The sequence below is a fragment of the Ursus arctos genome, unplaced genomic scaffold (genome assembly GCF_023065955.2).
Source record: "Ursus arctos isolate Adak ecotype North America unplaced genomic scaffold, UrsArc2.0 scaffold_23, whole genome shotgun sequence".
Taxonomy (NCBI): Eukaryota; Metazoa; Chordata; class Mammalia; order Carnivora; family Ursidae; genus Ursus; species Ursus arctos.
Window position 1 is genome coordinate 41,488,808 of NW_026622908.1, and position 27,993 is coordinate 41,516,800.

The window sequence follows — 27,993 nt, forward strand, 5'->3', positions numbered from 1 at the left end:
CGGGTCTCTGCTGTGCAGAGGCTTTGGCAGAAGGGTTTAGTCAAGATTGGACAATAAATGCTGACTGGTGAAGAGCAAAGAGCCCAGGCGCCGCTTAGGGCCCCGGGTGAAGGGGCTCGGCAAGTCACATCCTTCGGCCTCAGTTTTCCTCATCTGTAAAGTAAGACTGTGAATGAGGTCAGGTTAAATCAGTGACTCTCACCCTTCTTGGGGTCGTGGCTCCTAAAATCTAGGAAAGCTATGCACTGTTTCCCCAACAAGATGCTCGTGTATGCATCCTAGGAAAGCTGCAGCAGCTGCTGGGCCCGGGCCCCCGACGTCAGTGAAAAGCCCTGAGCTGGGGGAACGCCGCAGTCCTCCACTGTTGGGCTTCTGGGCTCCGCGACTTCTCCCAGCGCAGCTTGGGAGGCCGCAGGCAGGATCGGTCGTCTAGAGTGGGCCCGCCGACCTGCCTGCAGCCTCTGCCGCCCTCTCCTGGGTCAGGCGGCACAAGGGCGCTCCCAGGTGGGTGGGCCGAGGGCTCGGGGGGCGCGGGCAGGGAGCCCCACCGCTCGCAGGTTCCGGGTTCAAGAAATCCCAGAGCGCAAGGGAAACATGGGTTCCCGCAGCTGCTCGCCTCCATCCCATTCTCGGCGCACACACCCGGGAAACCGAGGCTGGGGCGGGGTCGCGGAGGGAGGACAGGGACTCGCCCAAGGTCACGCAGCGAGCCGGGGCCTGGCGGCGGGAGGACGCGCGGAGCCGCTAAGGCGGGGTGGAGGCGCCCAGAGCCCGAGCCCGAGCCGCGGGGGCGGGCGGCGGCGCGGAACCCGGGTGCGGCGGGGCCCGGGCTGCCGTGTGCCCAGCGGCCGGCAGGGGTGCGCCCGCCGCCACCCCGGCCCCTCCTCTGAGCGGCTGCCGCAGCCTGAGGTAATCTCGGTCCCGCGCTGAGGGCGCGCGGGGGCGGGGCGGGGGGAGACGAGGCGGGCCGGGCGGCCGGGAATGCCCTACGGGGGTGCCGCGTGGGGTGGGGCGGCCCGGCCCTGCGACTGGAGCAGCTGCCCCGGGTTAAAAATACCCCCAGCCCGGCCCTCCCCCGCGCTCCCGCTCCCCCTCCCCCTCCCCCGCGGTGCCCTTCCGTCTGGGCCGCAGCGGCCCCTCCCGGGGCACAGCTCTGCCTTTCACTAATTTGTCCCTTCGCGGAGTTCGCGGCGGAGGGAGGGGCGGGGAGACACCCGGAGGGAGATAGTCGGAGAAGGTGCAGCCGAGATAAGGGAGAGCGGAGAGGAAGCGGGGTAGGAGCCCGAGGAGGAGGAGGAGGGAGGGGGAGAGGAGGGCGGAGGGGCCGCGGGAGGAGGGCGGAGAGGAGCGCTCTTCCTGGTTGGGCCCTGCCCTGAGCCGCCACCCGGGAAGGCAGCCGCAGGGACTGCTGCGATCCCCCAAACACTGCTCCCCCAGGTAAGGAGCTGGGTGGCCGGGCCACTGGCCCGACCCCTGGCCACTGCCCTCGGGCTGAGGGGCTGCCCCTGACCCGGGCCTTCTGAGTGCCTGGGACAGGGGCGGGGGCTCGGGAAGCCGCGCAGCCCAGGCAGCCGGCCCAGCCTGCGCACACCACTGTCTCCAGGGGCTGGGCTGGGGCAAGGCCGGAGGGGAAGGGACGGAGGCCCGGCAGCCCCGGATCACCCAGCCCGTCTCAGGAGTCTGAGGAGGGGGGCCCTGGCTGCCTGGAGTTCTCAGCCTCCGAGCCAGGGAAAGGGGCCGGTGCCTAGGAGCTTGTCTGTTCAGGGGTTACTGTGTTGTTATCTCCAGGCTCTGCCCTGCCCCACCTGCCTGGCCGGCTGAGCACAGGACTGCAGGCCCAGGACAATGGGAGTCTGGGAAGGGAGAAGTGGGAGCCTTGTGTAGGGGTGGGGAGGTGGCCAGCACACCTAGGGATGGACCTGCCCCCTCCTGGTTTCTGGGGGCATAGGGAGGTGGCAGAGAGTCCTGAGTTCTGTAAGGCGAGCAGTGAGGTGGGGAAACCCCAGGTTTGGAAAGCAAGGGTGGTCAGCGGCAGGCAGGAGCCCCAGTTCGAGCCCTGGGAAGGCCTGGGTTCTAAGCAGGCTGGTCTGTCCTGCAGGATGGCTGAGGAGATCATCACCCCCGTGTACTGCACGGGGGTGTCCGCACAAGTGCAGAAGCAGCGGGCCAAGGAGCTGGGCCTTGGCCGCCATGAAAATGCCATCAAGTACATGGGCCAGGACTATGAGCAGCTGCGGGCTCATTGCCTGCAGAGTGGGGCCCTCTTCCGTGATGAGGCTTTCCCCCCGGTGCCCCAGAGCCTAGGCTACAAGGACCTGGGCCCCAACTCCTCCAAAACCTATGGCATCAAGTGGAAACGTCCCACGGTGAGAGAGACCCCCGTAGGTGGGACTCAGTTTAGCCCTATCCTGGGTGAGGAGTGGGAACAGGACTCCAGGTCCCTGGTGGGGAGTGGGGCCTGGGGTGGCTGGGTTCCAGTTTCTAGGAGGGCTGGCCCAGAGACAGGACTCTGGGTCTCTTTCAGGAGCTGCTCTCAAACCCCCAGTTCATTGTGGATGGAGCCACCCGCACAGACATCTGCCAGGGAGCACTGGGTAGGCCCGGGGGCGGGGGGGTTTCTGGCTGTTTCTTCCAGAGTAGTTCCCCATGCCTGTTCCTTCCGGCTCTGCCCTGACCCCTCCCTCCCTCCTGCAAGCTCAGGCAGGCTCTGGCTATCACTGCTGGGCTGGTTTGCCTAGATTCCTAGGTCTTTTCTCCTAGTGGAGGGACATGGCGCCCAGGGAATCCCAGGTTCTCTCCAGCGTGGGCATTCGTGCATCCCTGAGAGCAGATTTGCAGAGCAGTCCTAATGTGGGTCCCTCCCATCCCAGGGGATTGTTGGCTCCTGGCTGCCATTGCCTCCCTCACCCTCAGTGACACGCTTCTGCATCGAGTGGTACCACACGGCCAAAGCTTCCAGAATGGCTATGCAGGCATCTTCCATTTCCAGGTGAGGAGCCCCGAATCCACCTAGGACCAGGGTGTGGGGGAATGAGGGGTAGCAGGCACTGGGGGAGGTGAGGACCAGTGACCCACAACAGTCTGAAATTAGGGTGACTTAAGTCCACACCCTGCGGGCATCCGTCCTCCCTCAAGAAAGAATTTGACCTCTTGATGCCATCTCAGATCTATCATGTGTGAAACGGCTGGGCAGGGCAGGTATTTCAACTGGCAGTTTTCCTGTGTGATTGTGCGGATCAGGGACCAAGTGCTTGGAGGAATAGAAAGATCTCTATTATTTCCTGTGGGACAAACCCTTTTCCTCCACAGGGTCTCAGTTTCCCATCTGAAAAATAAATAGTGTTCTGCGGGGGAAACCAGACCAGCACAGGTGGCCATCCCCACCCAGGGCACAGATCTCCCCCCACAATCACCCCCAACTCCTCCTGCACTTTGACAGCCTCCAGCCTCTAACACAGCCCTGCAGAAAAGAAAGACAGGATTAAATCTGTTTAAACCTGCTCTTCCCTTTTTGCATTCAGGGCCCATTTCTCAAGTCACACTAAGGAATTCTCAGTGAGCTGATGTTGGGAGAGACACACCCCCAGCAACCCTGGATGAGACCCTCAGGCCCTAGTGGCCTCAGCCCTAACCCGGGGACTCATGGGTACTCTCTCCTGCCGTCACCTTCCCTATTCCATCCTGCCCTGGCCCGAGCAAACCGGTGGTGCCAAGTGCGGCACCTGCCCGCGCCGGTTTGCAGGGGCGTGGCCTCACTGCCCCTTCCCCCGCCCCCTTCCCTCGCTCCTCTAATCCGCTCCTCCCTGGCCTCCTGATTGGCCCGTTCCACACGCCCCACCCCCACCCTCACTACTTGGGCTCACCTCCTCCCCTTGTCCCATTGTTCTGTGCTCCTTCCCACCGAGTTAGGGTTCGTTAGGGTTGGTCGCTTGTGGCCCCAGCTCCTGACGCCTCTGGCCCTGGGAAACCAGCCTCTCCCGCCATCTCTGAAGCAAACCCCCACTCCATGCGGGAACCACGCCCATCTTGTGGTCTAGAGGCCACATTTTTGATCCACACTTTATTTACATATGTATCCCCCTACACACCCCCTCCAGATATACATTCTGACCTAGAATAAGCTAGAATGCAGAGGGGAGAGGTAGGGGTCTGGTTCCTCGAGAACCAAACCCCCAGGGCTTTCCAACCTCTCCCTGCCTGAGGAAGCACCTTGGTCTGTTCAACAATATCAGTAATGCTGCCCTAAAAGCTTTACCTTTGTGATCATGGTTGGTTTTCCCTTGAGGAAGGCCCCGCTGTTCCCTTTTATGGCTAGGGAAACTGAGGCTCCGAGAGGAGACCTCAGTCAGGCTCCTGGATTTAGGGTACATGATCAGGCACCTAGCAAATGGCAGAGCTGAGGCTTGTGCCCCGGCCGGAACATCCCACAGCGGGTGCTCGCTGTGCTCTCGTCCCCTCCAGCTGTGGCAGTTTGGGGAATGGGTGGATGTGGTCGTGGATGACCTGCTGCCCATCAAGGACGGGAAGCTGGTGTTTGTGCACTCCGCCCAAGGCAACGAGTTCTGGAGTGCCCTGCTCGAGAAGGCCTATGCCAAGTGAGTAGGGGCCACGGGCCGCTGTAGGCCACCGTGCGGTCTGGGGTCTTGCTTGCTGCCGGAGTGCTGACCTGGGGCTGCCCGCAGGGTGAATGGCAGCTACGAGGCCCTCTCTGGGGGCAGTACTTCAGAGGGCTTCGAGGACTTCACAGGCGGGGTCACCGAGTGGTATGAGCTACGCAAGGCACCCAGCGACCTCTACCAAATCATCCTCAAGGCCCTGGAGCGGGGGTCCCTCCTGGGCTGCTCCATTGACGTGAGTGCACCCAGCCCTGACCGTTCCGCCCCCACCTGTGACCTTTCTCCTCTTCCAGACGCTTCCTCTTCCAGCCCAGCCCGGCGTCATCCTGGCTGCAGGCTTGGCTCCAGACCCCATCCTTTCCCTCACCCCATCTCTGGATTCTCTCACCCAGCCTTGTTCATCACTTCAGTCCCATGTGCCTCCTTCATGGCTGGTGTCATTCCTGTCCCCCAGACCTCAGACGTCAGCTTGTTTTCCCGCTCTTCTGTTGCCTGGTCTTGTCAGCAAATGCTGTGCCCATCCCCTGTCCAGCTCCCCAGCCTCCAACGTTAGCTCTTCCCTAGCCTCAGCTCCTGCCGGCCCAGCCTCCTTCACCCCCCCCCCCATTTGCTGCTCTTCTGTTCTCACCACTTACCTTTTTTTTTTTTTTTAAAGATTTGATTTATTTATTTGACAGAGATAGAGACCAGCGAGAGAGGGAACACAAGCAGGGGGAGTGTGAGAGGAGGAGTGGGAGAGGAAGAAGCAGGCTCCTAGCAGAGGAGCCTGATGTGGGGCTTGATCCCATAACGCCGGGATCACACCCTGAGCTGAAGGCAGACGCTTAACCGCTATGCCACCGAGGCGCCCCTCACCACTTACCCTTGATCTCAGGCTCCTCCCGCTGCATCACTGCATCTTCAGCTCTAACCCCACCCCCACCCTCCACCTTCTTCCCCAGTCCTGGCTGACTCTAGCCTGTTCTCACCCCCTTCTCCGCCTCACTGCATCCCTCCTCGCGAGGGCCTCGGCGCTCTGGGGGACCTCTGTACCACTCTGTGTGTGTGCACGTGTGTGTTTGCATGGGCTCTGGCCAGCTCTGGCCAAAGCAGTGTCAGTGGGCTGCCCAGGCCCCCTTACCAGTAGTGCTGTTGGTGGAGTGACCCCCCTGTTCTACGGGCAGTGTATGTGGGGGCGTTAGGCGGAGTCAGGGTCCCTACCTGCCACTCCCAGTAGCTGTTGTCTGTGCATGGGTAATGTCTGGAACCTGTGATGCTGGGGGCTCACCTCCTGACTGGGGATGGGGATGCCCATGGTCCCTGGAACCTGGCCTCTGACCGCGGCACATGTGTCTCTGCAGATCTCCAGCGTTCTGGACATGGAGGCCATCACCTTCAAGAAGCTGGTGAAGGGCCACGCCTACTCTGTGACAGGGGCCAAGCAGGTACCAGCCCCCATGGGGGCCTTCCCTGGAGGGTGCTTCCTGCCTCCTTGCCTGCCTTTGCCCGTCTGGCCTGTGAGCAGGGCCGTGGGAGGGGCTGACCTTTTGATCTCCTGTGCCAGTCACTAATGTGTCTTGCGGCCACTAATCCTAAGGTGTTGATCTTACTCTGCCCTGATCATCTGTGGTCTGTGTGCATGGCTGCCTCCCTCCACGGCGAACTCTGGAGGAAGGGCTGTCCTTCCCCGGATGCGTGCCGGGAACTGAGCAGGGCTCCTGAGGGAGGGGGGCAGGAAGGGGTGTATGACGTGCATGCCAGAAGCAGGCGCTCACGGGAGCTCTGGGGACAGGTGAACTACCAGGGCCAGATGGTGAGCCTGATCCGGATGCGGAATCCCTGGGGCGAGGTGGAGTGGACGGGAGCCTGGAGTGACGGGTGAGGGGCCGGGGATGCTGGCCGGGGAGGCTGCAGGAGGCTGGTCAGTGCCGCTGCCATCTCTGCTGGGGCCATGCTCAGGACTGAGCAGGGGGGCCCTTCTCCACGTTACTGGGTCTCTGGGGGACTGTCCCGACACAGCTCAGGCCAAGCATCCTTGGAGCTGGCCCTCACACGACAACCCCTGGAACTGGGACCTCGGGCTTGAGCATATGGGGGCCTTCTGACCTGGGCTAAGGGAGGACAGGCCCCAGGGACTGAGGGTGGCCGGTGAGTTCCCGCCAGCGCCTGGCAGCACCCTTCTCCCCCCAGCTCCTCGGAGTGGAACAGTGTGGACCCTTACGAGCGGGAGCAGCTCCGGGTCAAGATGGAGGATGGAGAGTTCTGGTGAGCGGCCCCTCCCCCGTCTGGCCCCTCTCGGGGCTTACGCCCCAGCTCCCGATCCCCACGAACCCCACACATGCCTCCTCCCTCTGTGCCCTGGCTGGGGACCGTGGCTCACCTCTGTTCCGGGACCCCAGGATGTCCTTCCGAGACTTCATGCGTGAGTTCACCCGCCTGGAGATCTGCAACCTGACGCCCGACGCGCTCAAGAGCCGGTCGATCCGCAAATGGAACACCATGCTCTATGAGGGGACCTGGCGGCGGGGGAGCACCGCGGGCGGCTGCCGGAACTACCCAGGTGACCTGACCTCGCGGCCCGCAGGGCACCCAGGGGTGACGTCTGGGCCTGGCTGTCTCCTGGCTCGCGGGCCTCGCCCCCCGTGCATTTCCGCCCTGAGCCTCGGTTATTCTCATGGTTGTACTGACCTCTGTAATTTGCTTTGAGGAGTAGAAGGTTGAATATCTTTTACTCCTTGTTCTGGAACCTTCTCTCCTGGTCTGCTGTCTTCTTGCCTGGGCCTCTGTCACCTTTCTCTGGGCTTCTGAATCCATGCGGGTGACTTGGGCCACAGCCTGGGCTCTCGATTCATCCCTATCCTCGCCTACAGTGACCTTTTCTTCCACCTTAGTTCAGCCGCCCCCCTGAAGGCCCACCGGCACCCGGCCAGACGTTGCAGCCTGACCTCTGTCTTGACCCTTTGGGCTTCCTCATCCCGCAGCCCTCAGCCTTGTCTAACCATCGGGTCCGTTAAGCCCACTGTTGCTCTGTCCTTCATGTTTCATTGTGTCTTCTCTTCTCCCCAGTTAGAGTCATCATTGTAATCGTGGCCCCGCAGACACTCTGGCTCCTGTCTGTCTCTGCTGCTCCTCCCCCGCCCCCCGGCACCCGCAGAATCCTAACTGAACCCTCTCCATCAGCTCCAGAACCACTGAGTGGGGCTAGAGGGAAAATCACGCAACGGGGGCAGCATTTCCCTGGTATTTTCACAGCCGCACCCCCCAGAGGACCACATTGCGTGGTCCCCAGCAATTCCACTGCCGATTAGGACCGTACCCACTCCCTCAAACCTGCCTCCGTGGTTACTCCCATCTGCGGACCCGGCCTTGCAGACCCTTGAGAGGTAGCTGTCTTCAGCAGGGCGCCTCTTGTATCCGCCCCGCCTGTCTCGGCCCGTGCCTGTCATTTCTGCTTTCTCCACGGTGACAATGACAGAACTGTCCGCGCCTGTGGGGCCCCCTCCTCCCCCCTGGCCCCCTTTCTCCCATGTGTCCGAAAGCCTTTGGCTCCATCATCCGTCACCTCTGGCTCCTGTTCTCCATTATGGGGAACCCCCTGTTGTGGAGCGACTCTCTCGGGACCCCACTTCCCTGCTCATCACTCTGCTCCCCTTCAAAGCAAAAGGTTTCAGCTTGCCACACTCCCTGCTTCCTTTCCCGCTTCTAGTTCAGTTTTTTAACCCCCGCGGTCCAGCTTCCATCCTTAACCTGTGACCGTTACTGCTCTTTTAAGGGCCACCCACATCTCTGGCTTTGCCAGACCCCCCATGCTTGTCCTCACGTTCTGCGTCCTCCGTGTTCCCAGCATGGCTCACCGTCCTGTTTTGAAGCATTCTTCCCCCTCCGGGGATCGAGTTTCAGTTTTTCCTCAACATAGATAACAACTGTTCCCTGTATCGTTTGTGGAGAAATCCGTCCTTTCCTCGCTGCCTTGAGTGACAGTTCTGTCCTGTAGACCCATGTATGTGTGGGTCTCCTGGGCTCACCATTCCATCCCTCGGGCTTTCCCTCTGCTGATAGCACGTTGATCTCCTTGCTAGAGATTTATAAGAAGTCCTGCTTTGTGGGCAGGGCGAGTGCCTTCAAGAGTCTCTTAGCTGTTCTTGCCCTTTGTTTTCCTGTATGAATTTTAGAATCAGCTACTAAGTCTTACAAGGAATCATTTTGAGACTTTAATTTGGGATTGCGCTGAAACTATAGATTGATTTGGGGAGAACTGATGTCTTTACGGTTTTGAGTGTTATTATCTAAGAATGTGGTATATCTATTTTGGTCTTCTTAGTGTCTTTCAGTAAAATTTTATAAATTTTCATCTAAAGGACTTACACATCTCTGAGATGAATTACTAGATGCTGTATCATTTTGTTGCTGTTATAAACGATATCTCTTATATCTTCCAAATAATAGTTGCTGATACAGTAACATGGCAGTTGACCTTTTAAATTTATTTTGTATCCAGCAAACTTTTTTTTTTTGAGAAGAGAGTGAGCGAGTGTGGGGTGAGAGGGTAGAGTGGGAGGCAGGGACAGGCGCAGGGAAAGAGAGAGAACCTTAAGCAGGCTCCACCTGGGTGTGGAGTGGGTCTGGAGGTAGGGCTCGATCTCATGAGCCTGAGGTCGTGACCTGAGCTGATCTCAAGAGTCAGACACTTAACCGGCACAGAGCCACCCCCCTCCCCCCCCAAACCTTTTAAACTATAGTTAATGTTTTTAGAAGATTTTATTTATTTGAGAGAGGCAGAGATAGTGACAGAGATAGCTAGAGAGAGCACAAGCTGGGAGGAGAGGGAGGAGGAGACTTCTTGCTGAGCAGGGAGCCCTACACTGGCCTTGATCTCAGGACCCTGGGATTATGACCTGAGCCGAACAAAGGAAGACGCCTAACTGACTGAGCCAGCCAGGCGCCCCTGGGCTGTTCTTTCTGTGTAAACACCTAAGGTGATACATTTCCCTCCAAGTGCAGCTTTGAGTGACACAATTTTGATACGTAATGTTTCAAAACCTTGTGATAAAATTCACACACTGTAAAACTCACTTAATGTGTACTGTTAGTGGTTTTTAGTATACCTGTAATGTTGGGCAGTGACCCCCACTGTCTCACGCCAGAGCCTTTTCACTGCTCCCCAAAGAAACCTCATATCCCTCTCTCCCTCTGTCCCCCTAAGCCCCTGGCAACTGCTAGTCTGCATTTTGTCTCTGTAGGTGGTCCTCTTCTGGGCATTACCGTAGATGGGATCATATAATACGTGGCCTTTGGTGCGTGACTGCTTTCCCTTTGTTGGAACGTTTTCAAAGTCTGTCCATGTTGTAACCTGTGTCAGTGCTTGATTCCATTTTTACGGCTGAATAATACTCCACAGTGTGGATAATACACATTTTGCTTATTCATTCATCAGTTTGATGGACTTTTCAATTGTTTCTAGTTTTTGGCTTTTACGAGTTAATACTGCTGTGAACACTCATATACCTGTATTTGTGTGAGGGGATGTTCTCTTGGGTCTCTTAGTAGCTCCATGTTTAACTCTGAGTGACAGCACCATGGTACGTTCCCGCCAGTGGTGTCTGAGTTCCAGTTTCTCCACATGCTTGTCAACACTTGTTGTTGCCCCTGTTTTTTATGATCGCCGTCCTGGTGGGTATAAAATGGCATCTCGTTGACAATTTGCATTTCCCTAATGGCGAATGATAAGAGTGTCTTTTCATGTATTCATTGGCCATTTATATATATATGTTTTTCAGAGTTTCTATTCAAATAGTTTGACCATTTTAATTTAATTTAATATTTTATTTATTTATTTGACAGGGAGAGAGAGAGAGGGAGCATAAGCAGGGGGAGCGGCAGGCAGAGGGAGAGGGAGAAGCAGGCTCCCTGCTGAGCAGAGATTTTCCCCATGTGGGGCTTGATCCCAGGACTCTGGGATCATGACCTGAACCAAAGGCAGACGCTTAACCGACTGAGTCACCCAGGCGCCCCGAGTTTGCCCATTTCTAGATTGGGTTGTCCTTTTATTGTTGGGTCATAGGTGTTCTTTATACATTCTGGATGTGATTTTATGAGATTGAGGATTTGCATATAATTTCTCCCATTCTGTGGGTTGTGTTCTTTTTCTCAATAGTGTCCTTTGAAGCACGGAAGTTTTTCATTGTGATGATGCCCAATTTTTCATTTTTTCTATTGTTGCTCATGCTTTTGGTGTCATATCTAAGAATCCATTGTCAAATCCAAGACCATGATGGTTTATCCTTGTGTTTTCTTCTGAGAGGGTGACAGCGGTAGCTCTTTTTTTTTAGGCCATTGGTCCGTTTTGAGTTAATTTTTGTAGAGGCGTACCTCGGGGATAGATACTGTGGGCCCATTCCCAGACCACCACAGTAAGGCAGATACTGCAATAAGGCAAGTCAGATGAATATTGTGGTCTCCCGGTGCATATGAAGTTATGTTGGCTGTGTTGTATTTTAGTAAGCGCGCTATAGTATTTTTTCTACAAAAATGTACATACCTTAATTTAAAAATACTTCATTGCTAAAAATACTAACAGCCGTCTCAGCTTTCGGCAAGTTGTAATCTTTTTACCGGTGAAGGGTCTCACCTTGATGTTGATGCCTGCTGACGGATCAGGGTGGAGGTTGCTGAAGGCTGGGGTGGCTGGGGTGGTTTCTAAAAACGAGATGACAATGCAGTGTGCCTCTCCTCTTCACGAACCTCTTTCTCTGCAGCACGCGATGCTGGGTTTGTTTTTGTTTTTGTTTTTTGAAGATTTTATTTATTTATTTGACAGCCAGCGAGAGAGGGAACACAAGGAGGGGGAGTGGGAGAGGGAGAAGCAGACTTCCCGCTGAGCAGGGAGCCCGATGTGGGGCTTGATCCCAGGACTCTGGGATCATGACCTGAGCCAAAAGCAGATGCTTAATGACTAAGCCACCTAGGCGCCCCTGCGATGCTGTTTGATAACGTTTCACCCTCTGTAGGATTTGCATGAAACTTGGAGTCAGTCCTCCCAAACCCCGCTGCTGTTTTATCAGCGAAGCTTCCGTAGTATTTTAAATCCTCTGTTGTCATTCCAGCAGTCTCCACAGCATCTTCACCAGGAGTAGATTCCATCTCAAGAAACCACTTTCTAAGCAGCTCCTCATCCATGAGAGTTTTATCATGAGGTTGAAGCAACGCAGTCTCGTCTGTAGGCTCCACTTTGGATTCTAGTTCTCTTACTGTTTCTACCACATCTGCGGCAATTTCCCCCACTGAAGTCTTGAGCCCCCAAAATCATCCATGAGGGCTGCGGTCAATTTCTTCCAAACTCCTGTTAATGTTGATATTTTGACCTCTTCCCCTAAAAGTCAAGTGTCCTGAATGGCATCTAGAGTGGTGAATCCTTTCTAGAAGGTTTTCTTTTCTTTTTCTTTTTTTCTTTTTTATTAAAAGTTTTTATTTATTTATTTGAGAGACAGCATGAGTGGGGAGGGGGGCAGAGGGAGAGGGAGAGGCAGACTCCCTGCTGAACAGGGAGCCTGACCAGGGCTCGATCCCAGGACCTTGGGGTCATGACCTGAGCCGAAGGCAGAGGCTTAACTGACTGAGTCACCCAGATTCCCCTCTAGAAGGTTTTCACTTAACTTTGCCATGATCCATCAGAGGAATCACTATCTTCCTTACGAAATGTATTTCGTAAGTAGGAAGACTTGAAAGTTGAAGTTACTCCTTGATCCAGGGGCTGCAGAATGGGTGCTATGTTAGCAGGCATGAAGACAACATTAACGTCATTGTATGTCTGTTTCCATCAGAGTTCCGGGTGACCAGGTGCATTGTCAAAGGCAGTCGTATTTTGCAAGGGATCTTCTGAGCAGTAGGTCTGAACAAAATGTTCAGTAGACCATGTTGTAAATGAGCATGCTGTCACACAGGCTTTGTTATTTAAAGAGCACAGGCAGGGGCGCCTGTCTGGTTAGGTTGGAGGAGTGTGCAACTCTTAATCTCGGGGCCGTGAGTTTGAGCCCCAGGTTGGGTGTAGAGATGATGTGAAAAAATGAAAAAATGTGGAGAGCGCAGGCAGAGTGGATTTGGCATAATTCTAAAGAGCCCTGGGAGTTTTGGAATAGTAAACGAGCACTGGCTTCAACTGTTACCAGCTGTGTTAGCACCTAACGAGGGAGTCAGCCTCTCCTTTGCAGCCTTGAGACCAGGCATTGACTTCTCCTCTCTAGCTATGAAAGTCCTAGATGGCATCTTCCGATAGAAGGCTGCTTTGTCTACATTGAAAATCTGTTGTTGAGTGTAGCCGCCTGTGTGAATGATCTCAGCTCGAACTTCTGGAAGCTTGCTGCAGCTCCTACACCAGCACTTGCTGCTTGCCCTGGCGCTTCCTGTTACGGAGCTGGTCTTGCCTTAAATGTCATGAACCAACCTCTGCTACCTTCACACTTTTCTTCTGCAGCTTCCTCACCTCACTCAGCCTTCATGGAATTGGAGAGAATTAGGGCCTTGGTCTGGATTAGGTCTTTGCTTAGGGAATGTTGGGGCTGGTTTGATCTCCTGTCCAGACCACTAAAACTTCTTATCAGCGATAAGGCTATTTGACTTTCTTACCGTGTGTGTTCACTGGAAGAGCGCTTTTATTTTTTTGAAGATTTTATTTGAGAGTGCAGGCATGCGTGCATGAGCAGGGAAGGGGCAGACTCCTTGCTGAGTGGGGGCCCGATGTAGGGCTCAATCCCAAGACCCCAAGATCATGACCTGAGCTGAAGGCAGATGCTTATCTGACTGAGCCAGCCAGGTGCCCCTGGAATAGCACTTTCAGTCTCCTTCAAGAACTTTTCCTTTGCGTTCACAGCTTGGCTGTTTGATGCAGGAGGCCTGAGCCTTCTGCCCCTCTTGGCTTTTGACCCGCCTTCCTCATTAAGCTTAATCATTTCTAGCTTTGGATTTCAAGTGAGAGACATGAAACTTTGATTTGAACACTCAGAGGCCATTGTAGGGTTATTCATTGGTCTCATGTCAGTATTGTTGTGTCTCCAGGAATAGGGAGGCCCCAGAAGAGGGAGAAAGATGGGGGGACAGCTGGCGGGTGGAACAGTCCGAACACCTGCAGCATTTATGTAAGTTCGCTGTCTTACGTGGGTGCAATTTGTGGTGCCCCCACACAAGCACAATAGTAACAGAAAAGATACTGATCACCATAGCACCATATGTGGTGTGAGGTAGGTGTCCAACTTCATTCTTTTCCATGTGGAAATCAGTTGTTTCAGCATGATGTGTTGAAAAAATTATTCTTTCCCCAATGGTCTTGGCACCCATGTCAAAAATCAATTGGCCGTCGATGTATGGGTTTATTTTTGGACACAGTTCTTTTCTTTTAGTTTTTATATCCTTTTTTAAAAAAGACATTGTTTATTTGTTCATTTGTTTGTTTATTTATTTATTTACTTACTTCGACAGTGTGAAGGAGAGGGAGGGGGAGAGGGGGAGAGAGTCCCAAGCAGACTCCATGCTGAACGCAGAGCCCAACGCAGGGCTCGATCTCACAACACCGAGATCATGATCTGAGCTGAAATCAAGAGTTGGACGCTTAACCGACTGAGCCACCCACATGCCCCCCCATATATCTATTCTTATGCCTGTACCACACTGTTGTAATTACCGTAGCAATTACTGTAGCTTTGTAGTAAGTTTTGAAATCAGGAAGTGCAAGTCTTAGAACTTACTGGGGTTTTTTTTCATAATCATCTTGACTTCTGGGCCCCTTATAATTCCACACGAGTCTGAGGATGTGCTTTCCCACCTCCGTGAAAAAGGATGTTGGAATTTTGATAAAGATCACATTGAATCTGTAGATCACTTCTGGTAGTGTTGACATTGTAATCATATTAAGTTTTCAGGGCACCTAGGGGCGCCTGGGTGGCTCAGTCGTTAAGCATCTGCCTTCAGCTCAGGGCGTGACCCCAGAGTCCTGGAATCGAGCCCCATATTGGGCTCCTCAGCTGGGAGCCTGCTTCTTCCTCTCCCACTCCCCCTGCTTGTGTTCCCTCTCTCGCTGGCTGTCTCGCTCTCTGTCAAATAAATAAATAAAATCTAAAAAAAAAAAAAAAGTTTTCGGGACATCTGGGTGGCCCAGATGATTAAGTGTCTACCTTCAGCTCTGGTCATGATCTCTGGGTCCTGTGATTGAGCCACACGTTGGGCTCCTGGCTCAGTGGGGAGTCTGCTTCTCCCTCTCCCTCTGCCTCTCCTCCTGCTCATGCTTTCTCTCTCTATCACTCTGTCTCGAATAAATAAAATCTTTAAAAAATAATAATATTAAGTTTTCTGATCCATGAACATAGGATATCTTTATCTTTTCATGTCTAATTTCTTTCAGCAATGTGTTGCAGTTTTCAGTGTTAAAGTCTTCCAACTCCTTTGTTAAATTTATACCTAGGTATTTTATTCTTTTGGATACTATTGTAAAGGAATTGTTTTCCTAATTTCTTTTTTCAGTTGTTCATTGCTGGTGTGTGGAAACACATCTGATTTTTGTGTCTTGAGCTTGAAACCTGCAGCTTTGCTGAATTTGTTATTCTAGTAACTTTTTTGTGTTTTTCTTTATACAGGATCATGTTATTTGCAAATAGAAATAGTTTTCTTCTTCCTTTCCAGTGTGAATGCCTTTTTTCCCCTTGACTGATTGCTCTAGCTAGAACTTCCCATGCAGTGGTTACATAGCAATGGTGTAAGCAGGCATCTTGTTCCTGATCTTAGGGTGAAAGCTTCAGTCTTTCACTACCAAGTATGATATTAGCTGGCTTTTCCATAAACATACTTTGTCATATTGAGGACCTTCCCTTTTATTCTTAATTTTCTGAATGTTTTTATCATGAATGTGTGTTGGACTTTGTGAAATGCCTTTTCTGCATCAATTAAGATGATCATGTAGGTTTTTTTTCCCTTTGTTCTATTAATGTGGCACATTACACTGATTGATTTTCTTATGTTGAACTATCCCTCATTCATGAAATCCTATTTCATGGTGTCTGATCGTTTTAAAATACTCTTGGATTTGATTTGCTAGTATTTTGTTGAGGATTTTTACATTTATAAGTGATGTTGTCCTGTGATTTTCTTGTGAAGTCTTTATCTGGCTTTGGTATCAAGGTAATGTTGGCCACATAGAATGAGTTTACCAAAAAGAAATGCTAATGTAAATGAGAAATCATGCAGAATAGTAATAAAACACTACGTGCCTATATTAGAAAAGAAAGATCTGAAATCAATAACCTGATATTCTAGCTTAAGAATCTAGTAAAAGTAGGGGTGCCTTTTATTTATTTATTTGACAGAGAGAGAGACAGCCAGCGAGAGAGGGAACACAAGCAGGGGGAGTGGGAGAGGAAGAAGCAGGCTCCCAGCAGAGGAGCCCAACGTGGGGCTCGAGCCCAGAACACTGGGGTCACGCCCTGAGCTGAAGGCAGATGCTCAATGACTGCACCACCCAGGCACCCCAATAAATAAAATCTTAAAAAAAACAAAAACAAAAGAATATAGTAAAAGTAGGGGCACCTGGGTGGCTCAGCTTTTAAGAGTCTGCTTTTGGCTCAGGTCATGATCCCAGCATCCTGGGAATGAGCCCTGTGTCAGGGTCCCTGCTGGGTAGGGAGCCTGCTTCTCCCTCTCTAGCTGCCCCCCTCTGCCCCCCCGCTTGTGTTCCCTCTCTTGCTGTGTCTGTCAAATGATTAAATAAAATATTTAAAAAAAAAAAAGAATCTAGTAAAAGTGCAAACTAAACCCAGAGTAAGCAGAGGAAAGGAAATAATAAAGACGAAAGTCCAAAGAAATGAAATAGAGAACAGAGAAAGAATAGAGAAAAATCAGTGAGACCAACAGTCAGTCCTTTGAAAAGCTCAGCAAAATTGGCAAATCTTTGCCAAACTAAACAAGAAAAAAGACAGGGGACTCCAATTACTAACATCAGGAATTAAAGAGAGAACATCACTACCAACCCAACAGAAACAGTTGGGTTATAAGGAAATACTGTGAATAGTTGTGTGCCAACAAATTAGCTAACCTAGATGAAATGGACAAATTCCTACAAAAAAACAAGCTACCAAGATTGACTTAAGAAAAATAGAAAATCTGAATATACCTGTAACAACTAAGAGATTGAGTCAGTAACCAAACCTCCCAGTTATAACCTGGTAATTATTGTTTTATTGTTGATTTCTAACTTAATTTCCTTGTAGTCAGAAAACACAATCTATATGAAATCATAGCTTTGAGATAACCGTAAGCTGGTTCTGTGGCCCAGCATGTGGTGAGTTTTCTTCAGTTTCCCCCCATTCTCGAAAAGACTGGTCAACACTTACCTATTGTGTATTATATGCCAAGCATTTCTCTAAATAGTTTAAATATAATAACTTGCTTAACTCACACTGACTCTATGAGATAGGTACTATTATTATACCTGTTTTACAGTTAAGGGAGGTGAGCCACTAATCTAATAAGTGACGGAGCTGGGATTTGAACTCAGGATTTTACCCCTGCAGTTTGTTCTCTTGACCATTACACAATTCTGAGTGTTAAGAGGAACATTTTGTAATTGTCCACCGTATCAAACTTAATATTTTGTCTGCTTAATTTGTCAATTACTGGAAGAGGGAGGATAAAATCTCACACCCCCTTGATGGTGTTGGCAGTTTCTCCTTTTATATCTATCAATTATTTTTCTTTGCATATTTTGCATTATGATATTAGGTATATCAAGCTTAGAATTGTTACAAGTTGCTAGTGAATCGAACCTGTTTTGTTGTTATTTAATGGCTACCTTCTTCGGTAATAATTCTCCTACTTCTGAGTATATGTCAGTTGATGTCACTATAGCAATTCCAGGTTTCTTTTTTTCTTTAAAGATTTGCTCTTTTTTTTTTTTTTTTTTTAAGATTTTACTTTATTTAGTTGACAGAGAGAGAGACAGCCAGCGAGAGAGGGAACACAAGCAGGGGGAGTGGGAGAGGAAGAAGCAGGCTCCCAGCAGAGGAGCCTGATGTGGGGCTCGATCCCACAGCACCAGGATCACGCCCTGAGCCGAAGGCAGACGCTTAACGACTGTGCCACCCAGGCACCCCGCAATTCCAGGTTTCTTTTGGTTAGTAATGTAGTGGTATGTTTCATTATACTCTTTGGTGTCTAATCTTTCTATATGTCAGTGTTTTAGTTGTTATCTCTTGTGAACAGCCTGTAGCTGGCTTTTTAATAAGCCATTTGAAAAATTTTGCCCTTTGATTAGAAAGTTTAATCCACTTACATTCACAGTGATTACTAATAACTTTGTATTTATTTCAGCAGACGTAACTGCACATTTTCTGTTTGTCCCTCCTGTTATGCCTTATTTTGGATTGAGTTCTTAAACTCTACTAGCTTTTCGATCTATGAGTTTAGAAGATATAAGTGCTTTAATTAATACATTCAAAAATTAGTTGATCTGTATCTTTACCCTTCTCCTAAACAATGTAAAGACCTTAGACTGCTTAACTTGGATGACCCCCTCCCTTTGTTTAATATGCTGTGTTTTTAATTCTAAGCACTTTTCTTGCTGCTGTGAGTTAAGTATCATCATCATCATCATCATTGATATCGCTTATAGTCATTGGATTGTCCACATAACAGTATTTTTGCTCACCATTTTCACAACTTTGATCTGAGATCATTTTCCACCTCCCTGAAATATACACTTTGATATTTCTTCTTCTCCTTCACCTCCTCCTCCTCCTTCCTCTCCTTCTATAAACTTTCTCAGTATCTCTGTAAAATGCCTTTATAGGGTACTCATTCTTGACAATTCTCTGGATACACAATTCTGGATTGTGTTACTTTCAGCTCTTTATTCTGCTTCTCTTGTTGCTCTGTGAGTCAGGACTCTGTCTCACTCCTGTGATGCTTTGTCTTTTCTGTTTTAATATTGTTTATCTTTGATGCTCTGTCATTTCACCATGCTGTGTTGGGGTGTGGATTTCTTTTCATTCTGCTTTGAATTCATTGGGCTTTCTCGGTCTGAAATTTATGGATTCGCAACGACTCTAGAAAATTTTCAGTCATGATCGTTTGGATAGCAGCTCCTTACACTCTTCATTTTCCCCTTTTAAGATTCCAATCTAAAGGAAGCTGGAACTCCTCACTCAGTCCTCTGTGTCTCTTAACATCACTTCAGTTTTCCATCTAATTTCCCTGGGTTGCATTCTGGATCGTTCTTCAGATCCAGTCTCAGTTCACTAATGGTCTTTCTTGCTGCATCAAATCTGTTGGTTAATCCTTCTAACAGGTACTTAATTTCATTAAAAAATGTATGTCTTGAAGTTCTAATGGCTCTTTTTCTAACCTTTTCACTCTTCCTCATATTTTCAAGCTTTTCATTTATTTCTTTAAATAGAATAAGCCTAGTCTGTTATATTCAGTGTCTGATTTTTTCAGTATCTGAAGTGTTGGTGGGTTGGTTTTTGTCGATTGTGGCTGCTGGTTTTCACTCATCATACCTTCTTTCCTTGTGAGATTTGTTGACCCATTTGGCCTATAAGTTTATCGATGGGAGTTCTTTGAGTCCTGGCGTGAAGTTCGTTTCCTCCAGTGTTTCTGTCAGTCACCTGGGATGCTGCCAACCCAGGACTGTTTCAAAAGTCGTTTCTCTCCTTAAGGTTTTCTTGACGTCACAGGCAGCATGAGTTGAAACTGGAAGCTCACGTGAAGGCTCATGGCTATAAATTCTCCAGAAGATTTGTTTCCCTTCTTCCCAATGGGGTTTATTTTCCTTTCACACTTAACGCCGTTGGCATTCCTCATCGGGGTCCCAGCTTTATCATAAGGATCTCCTATTAGACTTTATCTCCTGTCCCCTTACGCAGAGCTCAGGGTCTCTGGGAGTCAACAGAAGTCCTTTGGCATGGCTCCTAGTGTCTTTTTTTTTTTTTTTTTTTTAAGATTTTATTTGAGAGAAAGCATGAGCAGGGAGAGGGGCAGAGGGAGAAGGACAAGCAGACTCCCTGCTGAGTGGGGAGCCCGACCTGGTCCTGATCCCAGGACCCCAAGACTGTGACCCGAGCTGTAGTCAGACACTGAACCTTCTGAGCCACCCAGGTCCCCCTCCTAGTGTCCATTTTTCAAAAAAGGCCTTATTGAGATGTAATTCACAAACAGTACAATTCACCTACTTAAAGTACGGAATTCAGGGTGGCTTTTCATACATTGTGCGTCTCTCACCACATCAATTTTAGAACATTTTTATTATCCCCAAAAGAAACCATACACCTTATAGCCGTCACTCCTGAGCCCCTCCTCCTCCTCATTCCCACGTAACCACCAACCTGCTGTCTCCGTGGGTTTACCTGTGTGTGTGCTTACCCACGTTAGAGTATGTATCAGTACTCCGTTCCTTTTTGTTGCTGAATAATACTCCATTGTTTGGTTACACCACTTTGTTTTTTTTTAATCCATCCCTCGTTCGATGGACAGTTGGGTTATTTCTACCATTTGGGTGTTGTAAATAATGCTACTAAGAATATTTACATACAAGTTTCTGTGTGGACCTATGTTTTTGCTTATCCTGGGTATATACCCACGAATGGAATTGCAGGGCCGTATGGTAATTCTGTGTTTAACCATTTGGGGAACTGCCAGACTTTTTCCAAAGTGGCTGCACCATTTTACATTCCCACCAACAGTATATGAGGTTCTGATGTCTCCACATCCTGGCTAATACTTGACAGTATCTGTCATTTGGGTTAATGTCCCCTTGTGTGGGGGGAAGGGGGTGCTCTGGCTTATTCGTGTCTCCAGAAAGCGGTTTCGTGTTTCGTATCCAGCACGTCGTTGTTTTAGGGGTTGTGGGCGCAGCTGAATCACCAGACTACCAGAAATGTCTTTGTCACCTTGGCAGCTCTGAGGCCTCCTATCAGACCCTGCTTTCTCTTTTTCTTTCCTAAGTCATTGTCCACTCAGCAGTTCTAGCTGCCTTAGCAAATCCGAATCCATTCGTGCCCCTCCTGGTGCAAGCCTGTCGGGGCTGGGGAGGTCCTTTTGCTCTGTGATTCAAACCACGCTCCTGGTCACCCACCCTGCTCCCGCCCCTTTGCCACTTTTCTGGATCCCCGGTGCTCGTGCTCGCTGGAGCCAGATGCTGCATTAGACCCTGGCTCTCCCCTCATGTGTGGGGCTCTTGATTCTCTCTCCTGCTGCCCGGGGTCTTCGCAGGGCTTCTCCTTCCGATCTCTCTCAAATGTCGCTTCCTCAAAGACGCCCTACCTGACCAGCTCCAGCTTGCTTATTCTTCGTAACTGTTCTGTTAATTACACTGACTTGCTTATACTTCGCCTCTCCTCCTGGAAGGTGAGCTCGTGAGTGTAGGGACCGTGTGTGTCCCCACTGCATGGACACTTAGCAATGTTTGTGGGATGAATGAATGAACAGACACGGGGGAGGGAAAACCTGGAGAGGGGGGAGGGACTACTCTGCCCTGTTCCTCCTCTGATTCCTGCCCATAATCCATCTCCTGCAGCCACCTTCTGGGTCAATCCCCAGTTCAAGATCCGGCTGGAGGAGACCGATGATGCGGACGATGACTACGGGGGTCGCGAGTCAGGCTGCAGCTTCGTTCTAGCCCTCATGCAGAAGCACCGTCGCCGGGAGCGCCGCTTTGGCCGCGACATGGAGACCATTGGCTTCGCCGTCTACGAGGTGAGCCGGGGATCGCTCAGGGCGGGGAGAGCCGGCCTCCCGGTGCACTGTAGGCGAGCCCCCAGTAGGGGGCGCCGGAGGACACTGCCTCCATAGCCCTCAGGCATGTGGCCCTGGACACTGTTCCCTGGAGGCACCTGCTGAGGCCGCTGTTGTGCAGAGGGATCTGGCTTAGTTGACAACTGGCAGGTAGCTTCTAGGCGACAGACTTGGGCTCAGCTTCAGAAAGAGGTAGGCAGGTGCGCTGTCCTGGAGGAGTAGTGAGCTCCCTGTCTTAGATGTATGTAAGCAGAGGCTGGCCTAGGAGGGCCCTGCTTCATCCTCTGTGTTTAAGACAGAAACTTCTAGACCTTCTGATGGGTACAAAGAATGGCCACAGTCTTGGCCCAGGCCCAGAGCTCCAGGCCACAGACTGGTAGACCTCTGATGTCCCTGGACTTGGGGACATTGCAGTTGGCCACTCTGGGGGCTGTCCTGGGTGCTCTGATTCAGGGCCAAGGCCTAGGGTGTTCTGAGGATGGAGAGGACCCTCCCTGGGCCCCCTTTCCTGAGGTCCTGAGGTCCTGAGGTCCCTGTCCGGTGTGAAGACAGGTCTGGATCACCAGTGGCCCAGGGCCCTGCCTCCTGGTCTCTTCATCCCATCGTTCTTAAGAACACAGGGCCTCTGCCCAGCGCACGCTGCACCCCCCACCCCTGGGCCAAGCACACATCTCTAACTCCTCCATCTCTCCGGCAGGTCCCTCCGGAGGTAGGTGTGATGCCCGAATCACCTGGATTTACATACCCTGAACACAGAGGGCCTGACGGTGCTCAGAGGGGAGCGAGATGGCAGCAAGCCAGCACGTAGAATTAAGAAGTCACCTCGTTGTACTGCCCACTAATGGCTCTCCTCCCCCACCCGGGGCAGGGGGCAGACCCCGCTGTCCGCGGGACTGGGGCAGGTAGTGAGGGAGCTGGATTTGAACCCTGGCCCTCCGAGCCCTGCCCCAACCTGAGGCTCTTCCTGTCTTGCTGTTTCCACCGAGTAAGTGCTGGCTGCATATTCCACGCCCTGGAGCAGGCCGCCTGAGCTCTAAGCCTCCATGGCAGTGTCTGTTAAATGGGCACAAGAGCGCCTCCTCACAGGGCTGTCGTGAGCTTTAAACGCGGGGCCCCATGGAAAGTACCCTGAGCTGGGTGATGGCGGCGTGATTTCAGTGGCGTCCTAGCACCTCCATCCACCTCCATAGTGTCTCCTCGCCTCCGCCCCGTGCGGTGGGCAGGGTTGTCGCCTTCACCTGACCCATGAGGAAACTGAGATGGCATGATTTGTCAGGGTGGCGTGGCCTGCGGGTGACAGCCGTGGGCAGCTCTCCAGCGCCCGGGCGAGGGCTCGGAGCCCGAGGTCTGGGTCGCTGGGCAGCTCCCGAGGGGGGTGCGGAGCGGCCAGCTGCAGCCCCCGCTCCCTCCTTGTCGCCCACCAGCTGGTGGGCCAGCCGGCCGTGCACCTGAAGCGGGACTTCTTCCTGGCTAACTCGTCGCGGGCGCGCTCGGAGCAGTTCATCAACCTGCGTGAGGTCAGCACGCGCTTCCGCTTGCCGCCCGGGGAGTACGTGGTGGTACCCTCCACTTTCGAGCCCAACAAGGAGGGGGACTTCGTGCTGCGCTTCTTCTCCGAGAAGAGCGCCGGGACCCAGTGAGTAGAAGGCCCCTCGCCAGGGCCCGCTCCCCACCTGCCGCGGGTCCCCCAGCACGCCCTCCTGACCGGCCCTCTCTCTCCCCACCTCTGCAGGGAGCTGGACGACCAGATCCAGGCCAATCTCCCCGATGAGGTGCGTGCCCTGCCCCCCCACCCTGTGCTTTCCTGCTCTGCCTCGCCCTGGGTGTATCATGGGGAGCTGGGTGTCCTGGCTCCTGGGAGGAGCCATAAGAGGAATCCTAATCCCTCATCTGCCCAGCACTTGACAGTTTGCAAAGGACTTTGAGATAATAGTGGTGTGAGGTCCCTGAGCCCTTGTCTCTGCTGGGTCTGTGCTGAGCTCTTTACTTGGTCACCCCGTTAGCTTCGTAACAACCCTGTCAGGGTGCCGTCACCATCTCTCCCTTTGGTGAGAAACTCAAGTTCAGGGAGGTTAAGGAACTTGCCCAAGGCCCCACCCCCATCACAGAGCTCCTCAGGCCACAGAGCCCTGGGCGGGAGGACAGTAGGGTCTAGATTCCCACTTTACAGGTGAGAAGAGTGAGGCTCAGAGACTCGATGAGGCGGGCACGTGGCGACGAGTGGTCCCAGCCTCGTCCCAGCTACTGCCATGCGGGGGCGGGGCTGGAGCACCCCTGACCTGCTGTCCCCCTTCTCTCTGTCCAGCAAGTGCTCTCAGAAGAGGAGATTGACGAGAACTTCAAGGCCCTCTTCAGGCAGCTGGCCGGGGAGGTAGGCTGGGTGTGCTGGAGCGAGGGGCGAGGGGGCACCAGGGGACGGCCTTTCCCCAGGGCAGGTGCCATCTTCCCTCCCCCCCCAGGACATGGAGATCAGCGTTAAGGAGCTGCAGACCATCCTGAACAGGATCATCAGCAAACGTGAGCGTCCCGGCAGCCCTCCCCCGTGTCCTCATGTCCTCCGAGCTCCAGAATCCAGGCTTCTGCTCCCACGTTGAGCCAAACTGCAGCCCTTGGTCTTCATGGGCGGGGAAGCCCCCACTGCCTTTCTGAGCCTTGCTCACCCCCCCTTTCCTCCCAGACTCCTTCCACCATCTTGCCTGACCCTGTTCTCTATGCCCAAGTGCTGGGACCCGGTGTGCTTAGAAGCCGAGCTGCTGACAAGCACCATAGTACGAAGGAGCAGGCCCCCTTCCTCCAGAAGATACACCCCAGGGCCGGGCTGGGTGGCTCTGAGCAGAACGAGGCTGGCTTCACCCCCCAGTGTGCACGGCCAAGGGCAGCCACCCCCCGACCTTCCCTTTGCCCCTACTTCTGACCTCCTTCCACGCTGCTCCCTGAGTCCAGAGCCCTCTGCTCTTGCCCCCCTTTGGGGCCTGCGGCAAACCCCAGTCCTGCCGTGGCCGCCTTGGCCTCACGTTTCTGCTGCGTTTGTCCCACTTCTGTTTGGCCCTGACTTCCTTTCATTCGCGGCTCTTCCGTGGCAGGGACACAGCTGCTGGGACACTGGCTTGCTTGCTCAAATACTTTAAACTGTGCTAACGATAAAAATGATCTGACACACCCACTTTGCTAGACTTTACGCACCGGCGCCATGGACCGGTGCTGCCCCGTCCCCGTCCCCCCGGGGCCCCGCCCCGGAAGCTCGCTGGTTGAGGTGTGGGGACGGATTTTCTTGCAGACAAGGATCTGCGTACCAAGGGCTTCAGCCTGGAGTCGTGCCGCAGCATGGTGAACCTCATGGACGTATCCTTTGCTTTGTCTCCTGAGGCTGCTTTGGTTTGGGGGATGGACGCCCCGTGACCTCTCCCAGGAACAGTGCAGAGAAAGGCACGAAGCTCTGTCGAGTGTGGACGGCCAGTTCTTTTCCTGGGCAACTTCCCGTTGATTGGGAGGGGGAAACTGAGGCCCGGACTCTGTGTTGAGAGAGGTAGAGCAGGGCCTAGCGCCTTGAGAGACCTTAAGGCTGGTGCTTTTTGCACCCGTCCAAGCCCAACCCACCTGGCTGTGCGGGCGCCTCCCCCTCCCGCTCCCCTCATCTTGAGGTTGGTCTCCCCTTCTTCCTGGTTGCTCCTCACCCTGTGCCTGGTTTAAGCTTCTTTTTTTTTTTTTTTTAAGATTTTTTATTTATTTATGTGACAGAGAGACAGCCAGCGAGAGAGGGAACACAAGCAGGGGGAGTGGGAGAGGAAGAAGCAGGCTCCCAGCCGAGGAGCCCGATGTGGGACTCGATCCCGGAACGCCGGATCACGCCCTGAGCCAAAGGCAGATGCTTAACGACTGCGCTACCCAGGCGCCCCCTAAGCTTCTTTTTTAAAAAGAAAGACTTTATTTCTTTATTTGAGGGAAGAGGGAGAGAGCGAGAGCGCGCGTGCACGAGCGGGATGGAGGGGCAGAGGGAGACTCCCCGCAGAGCAGGGAGCCCGATGCGGGGCTCGATCTGGGCCGAAGGCAGATGCTTAACCGACTGAGCCCCGCAGGCGCCCGTGGTTTAAGCCTCTTAACAGTAGCCCCCCAGCGGGACGGCAACGGGAAGCTGGGCCTGGTGGAGTTCAACATCCTGTGGAATCGCATCCGGAATTACCTGGTAGGTGGTCCCTGGGCCCTGCCGGGGCCTCCCGCCGCGGGGCCCCGCGGGCTAGGCCCTGCACCCTCAGCCAGCCCCCACCCTGGGGTGGATCGGAAGGCCTGGGGGCCTCCCTTGGCCTGGCCCTCACCCTCTGCTCCCCGCTCCAGTCCATCTTCCGGAAGTTCGACTTGGACAAGTCGGGCAGCATGAGTGCCTACGAGATGCGGATGGCCATCGAGTCTGCAGGTGAGGCCTGAGGGCCAGAGGCGGATGGCCCCAGGCCGATTCCCTCCGGGGACCCAGCTCAGCAGCCCATCCCGCCGGGCCTTGTCCTGGGGTGCTGATGGTGATGGGGTGTGGCAGTAACAGCCATCTTGTGCCTTCTTCCCATGGTGACGGAGCTGCCGTTGGCCCTCCTTGCAGCCTAACCCGGAGAGAAGGTCTCTCACGATCTCTGCTGGACACAGAGGAAAGTAGGGCTCAGAGAGGGAAAGCGACTGGCCTGTGGCCACGCAGCCAGGGAGGAGTGGGGCTGGGCTCCAGAGCCTCCAGTGAGAGAGGTGCATGTCAGGATGAGGCCAGGGCGTTTCACACAAATAAAACTGGGCCCCGGGCCCTCCCTGGCCAGCCGATTCCGTGGGGCCGTCGGGCCCTCGCTCCCTCTGGGACTGGCACTTGCGTGCACAGCCTCTCCCGGCGCCAGGCCCTACTCAGGAGGTCTTCAGGCCTCAGCTGCAGGCCTCACCCCCCCAGTCCCCCTCCCTGTCCCCTCGGGCCAGGCCACACCTCCCTGGCCCTTACCCACTCTCCGGGCCCAGGCTTCAGGCTCAACAAGAAGCTCTATGAGCTCATCATCACCCGCTACTCGGAGCCGGACCTGGCCGTGGACTTCGACAACTTCGTGTGTTGCCTGGTGCGCCTGGAGACCATGTTCCGTGAGTGCCCCGTCCGGCTCCGGCCTCTGGTTCTGTCTCCCGTCACTGCGGGGGGAAACGACAGGGAGAGACAGGACACGCGGGCCGTGGCGTATGCCAGAGAGGCGAAGGTCTCTGCCCTTGGGACCCTGAAGGCTGAGTGCCAGGAGGCTGGGGGAGCGGGGGCCTGGCAGCAGGGGGGGCTCAGATGGCAGGAAGGGCTGTTTCCCGGCAGGGGCAGGTGAGGGCTTGGGGTGCTCTGGGGATGTGGGTGGAGGGGCAGGGGGCAGGGTGGGTCCCGGCCCCGGATAAAGGTCCCACTGGGTTCTCAGTACCAAAGCATCTTCTTTTGAATGTAGGGTTTTTCAAAACTCTGGACACAGATCTGGATGGCGTCGTGACCTTTGACTTGTTTAAGGTGGGAACTCTGCTTGGCTGTGGCAGGGGAGGGTGTTAGGGGTGGTGGAGCTTTCTCACCTGTCTGGGGCAGGAGCCTGTGGCCTCAGAACCAGCCCCAAGTTCTGAGGGCCTCCTGAGTCCTGGAAGGATGGGGTGGGGTCATCTGGGTCCTGGGAAGGGAGCAGGAAGGGAGGGCCAGGCTTCCGGAAGTCTCCATGGGAGTCAGCACCCTGGTCCCCCAAGGGTTAGAGGAGGTAAGAAAGTGCCCTCCTTCCCCCAGAGGGTCCCCTGCCACCTGCCCTCAGTGGGTGAAGCGACAGTGGCTTCTGGGCTGGGAGGCTGGACTCCGCGTTTCTCCCATCGCCGGCTGACCTGTCCCTCTCTCCTCTGCAGTGGTTACAGCTGACCATGTTTGCATGAGGCAGGGGCTCGGCCCCCTTGCTGTGCTCCTCTCCCTCCTCTGCCAAGCCACGCCTTCCCGCCACGCCACCGCAGGCCACACGAGCTGCAAGTGCCTTCCTCGGAGCAGGAGGCGGCCTTGTCCTCCTATCCCCTCTCCTCCCTGCTGCCGCGGTTCCTCTGCCCTGCGCAGAGCCGTGTGGCCTTCCCTGCCTTCGCCAGCCATGATGGGCTCGGGGGGGGGGGGGGACGCCCCCGCCCCTCGCGTCGCCAAACGAGGAAGGCAGCTTTTGCTTATTCCCGCCTCAGGATGGGGCTCCAGGGGTTGCCGATGGCCCCAGGCCTCCCGGCGTCCCGATGTGTCCTCTCCCCTCGCTCCAGAGGCCACCCACCTAACCTCCCTGCCCGGCCTCACCTGCAGACTGTAAAACAGAACCACTAGCTCTGCACAGTCTACGATCCAGATGTGCAGGGGAATGCCCGTTCCTTCCTGTGCAGACGCCAGAGCCCCTCGCCTCCGTGGCCTGCCCCCCCCAGCCCTGCCCCACCTGCCAGCCAGGAGTCACCTGGACTGAGGGGTCGTCAGGTGCTCCCTCCCGTGCTCCCTCCTTTTTTATATTGGTGATTTTAAAGGGGACTCTTCAGGGACTGGCGTACCAGTAACGGGTGCCAGAGGTACCTGGGGGTGGGGTGGGGTGGGGTCTCACGTTTCCATGCCGAGAAACCCCAAACAATAAAGGAAAAGGTCCCATAC

General features: G+C 53.6%; 1 protein-coding gene across 3 annotated transcripts; it reads left to right on the top strand.

Annotated features, from left to right (window-relative positions):
• Positions 1–810: 810 nt before the first annotated feature.
• Positions 811–27,990, top strand: CAPN1 (calpain 1). Of its 3 annotated transcripts, none has more exons than XM_044378405.3 (22): positions 811–909; positions 2,099–2,366; positions 2,525–2,594; positions 2,871–2,989; positions 4,462–4,595; positions 4,683–4,851; positions 5,957–6,040; positions 6,388–6,473; positions 6,786–6,860; positions 6,995–7,155; positions 21,145–21,323; positions 22,060–22,071; positions 22,787–22,998; positions 23,095–23,134; positions 23,668–23,733; positions 23,822–23,879; positions 24,640–24,704; positions 25,477–25,545; positions 25,695–25,773; positions 26,346–26,462; positions 26,801–26,859; positions 27,234–27,990. In XM_044378405.3, the coding sequence occupies exons 2-22, from the start codon at positions 2,100–2,102 to the stop codon at positions 27,258–27,260; spliced, it is 2,148 nt and encodes a 715-aa protein (XP_044234340.2). In that variant the 5' UTR covers positions 811–909; position 2,099; the 3' UTR covers positions 27,261–27,990. The 3 variants fall into 3 exon arrangements, with proteins under 3 accessions (XP_044234340.2, XP_026339042.2, XP_026339041.2); XM_026483257.4 differs by lacking the exon at positions 811–909 and adding an exon at positions 1,098–1,274; XM_026483256.4 differs by lacking the exon at positions 811–909 and adding an exon at positions 1,310–1,437.
• The last annotated feature ends 3 nt before the right edge of the window (positions 27,991–27,993 follow it).

What these genes read in the sequence shown, in the direction of transcription:
- CAPN1 (XM_044378405.3), top strand. Translation starts at nt 2,100, where the DNA reads ATGGCTGAGGAGATCATCACCCCCGTGTACTGCACGGGGGTGTCCGCA. An exon ending in CTCGAGAAGGCCTATGCCAA is followed by an intron (nt 4,596 to 4,682) that starts GTGAGTAGGGGC and finishes GGCTGCCCGCAG; the next exon opens with GGTGAATGGCAGCTACGAGG. An exon ending in ACGGGAGCCTGGAGTGACGG is followed by an intron (nt 6,474 to 6,785) that starts GTGAGGGGCCGG and finishes TTCTCCCCCCAG; the next exon opens with CTCCTCGGAGTGGAACAGTG.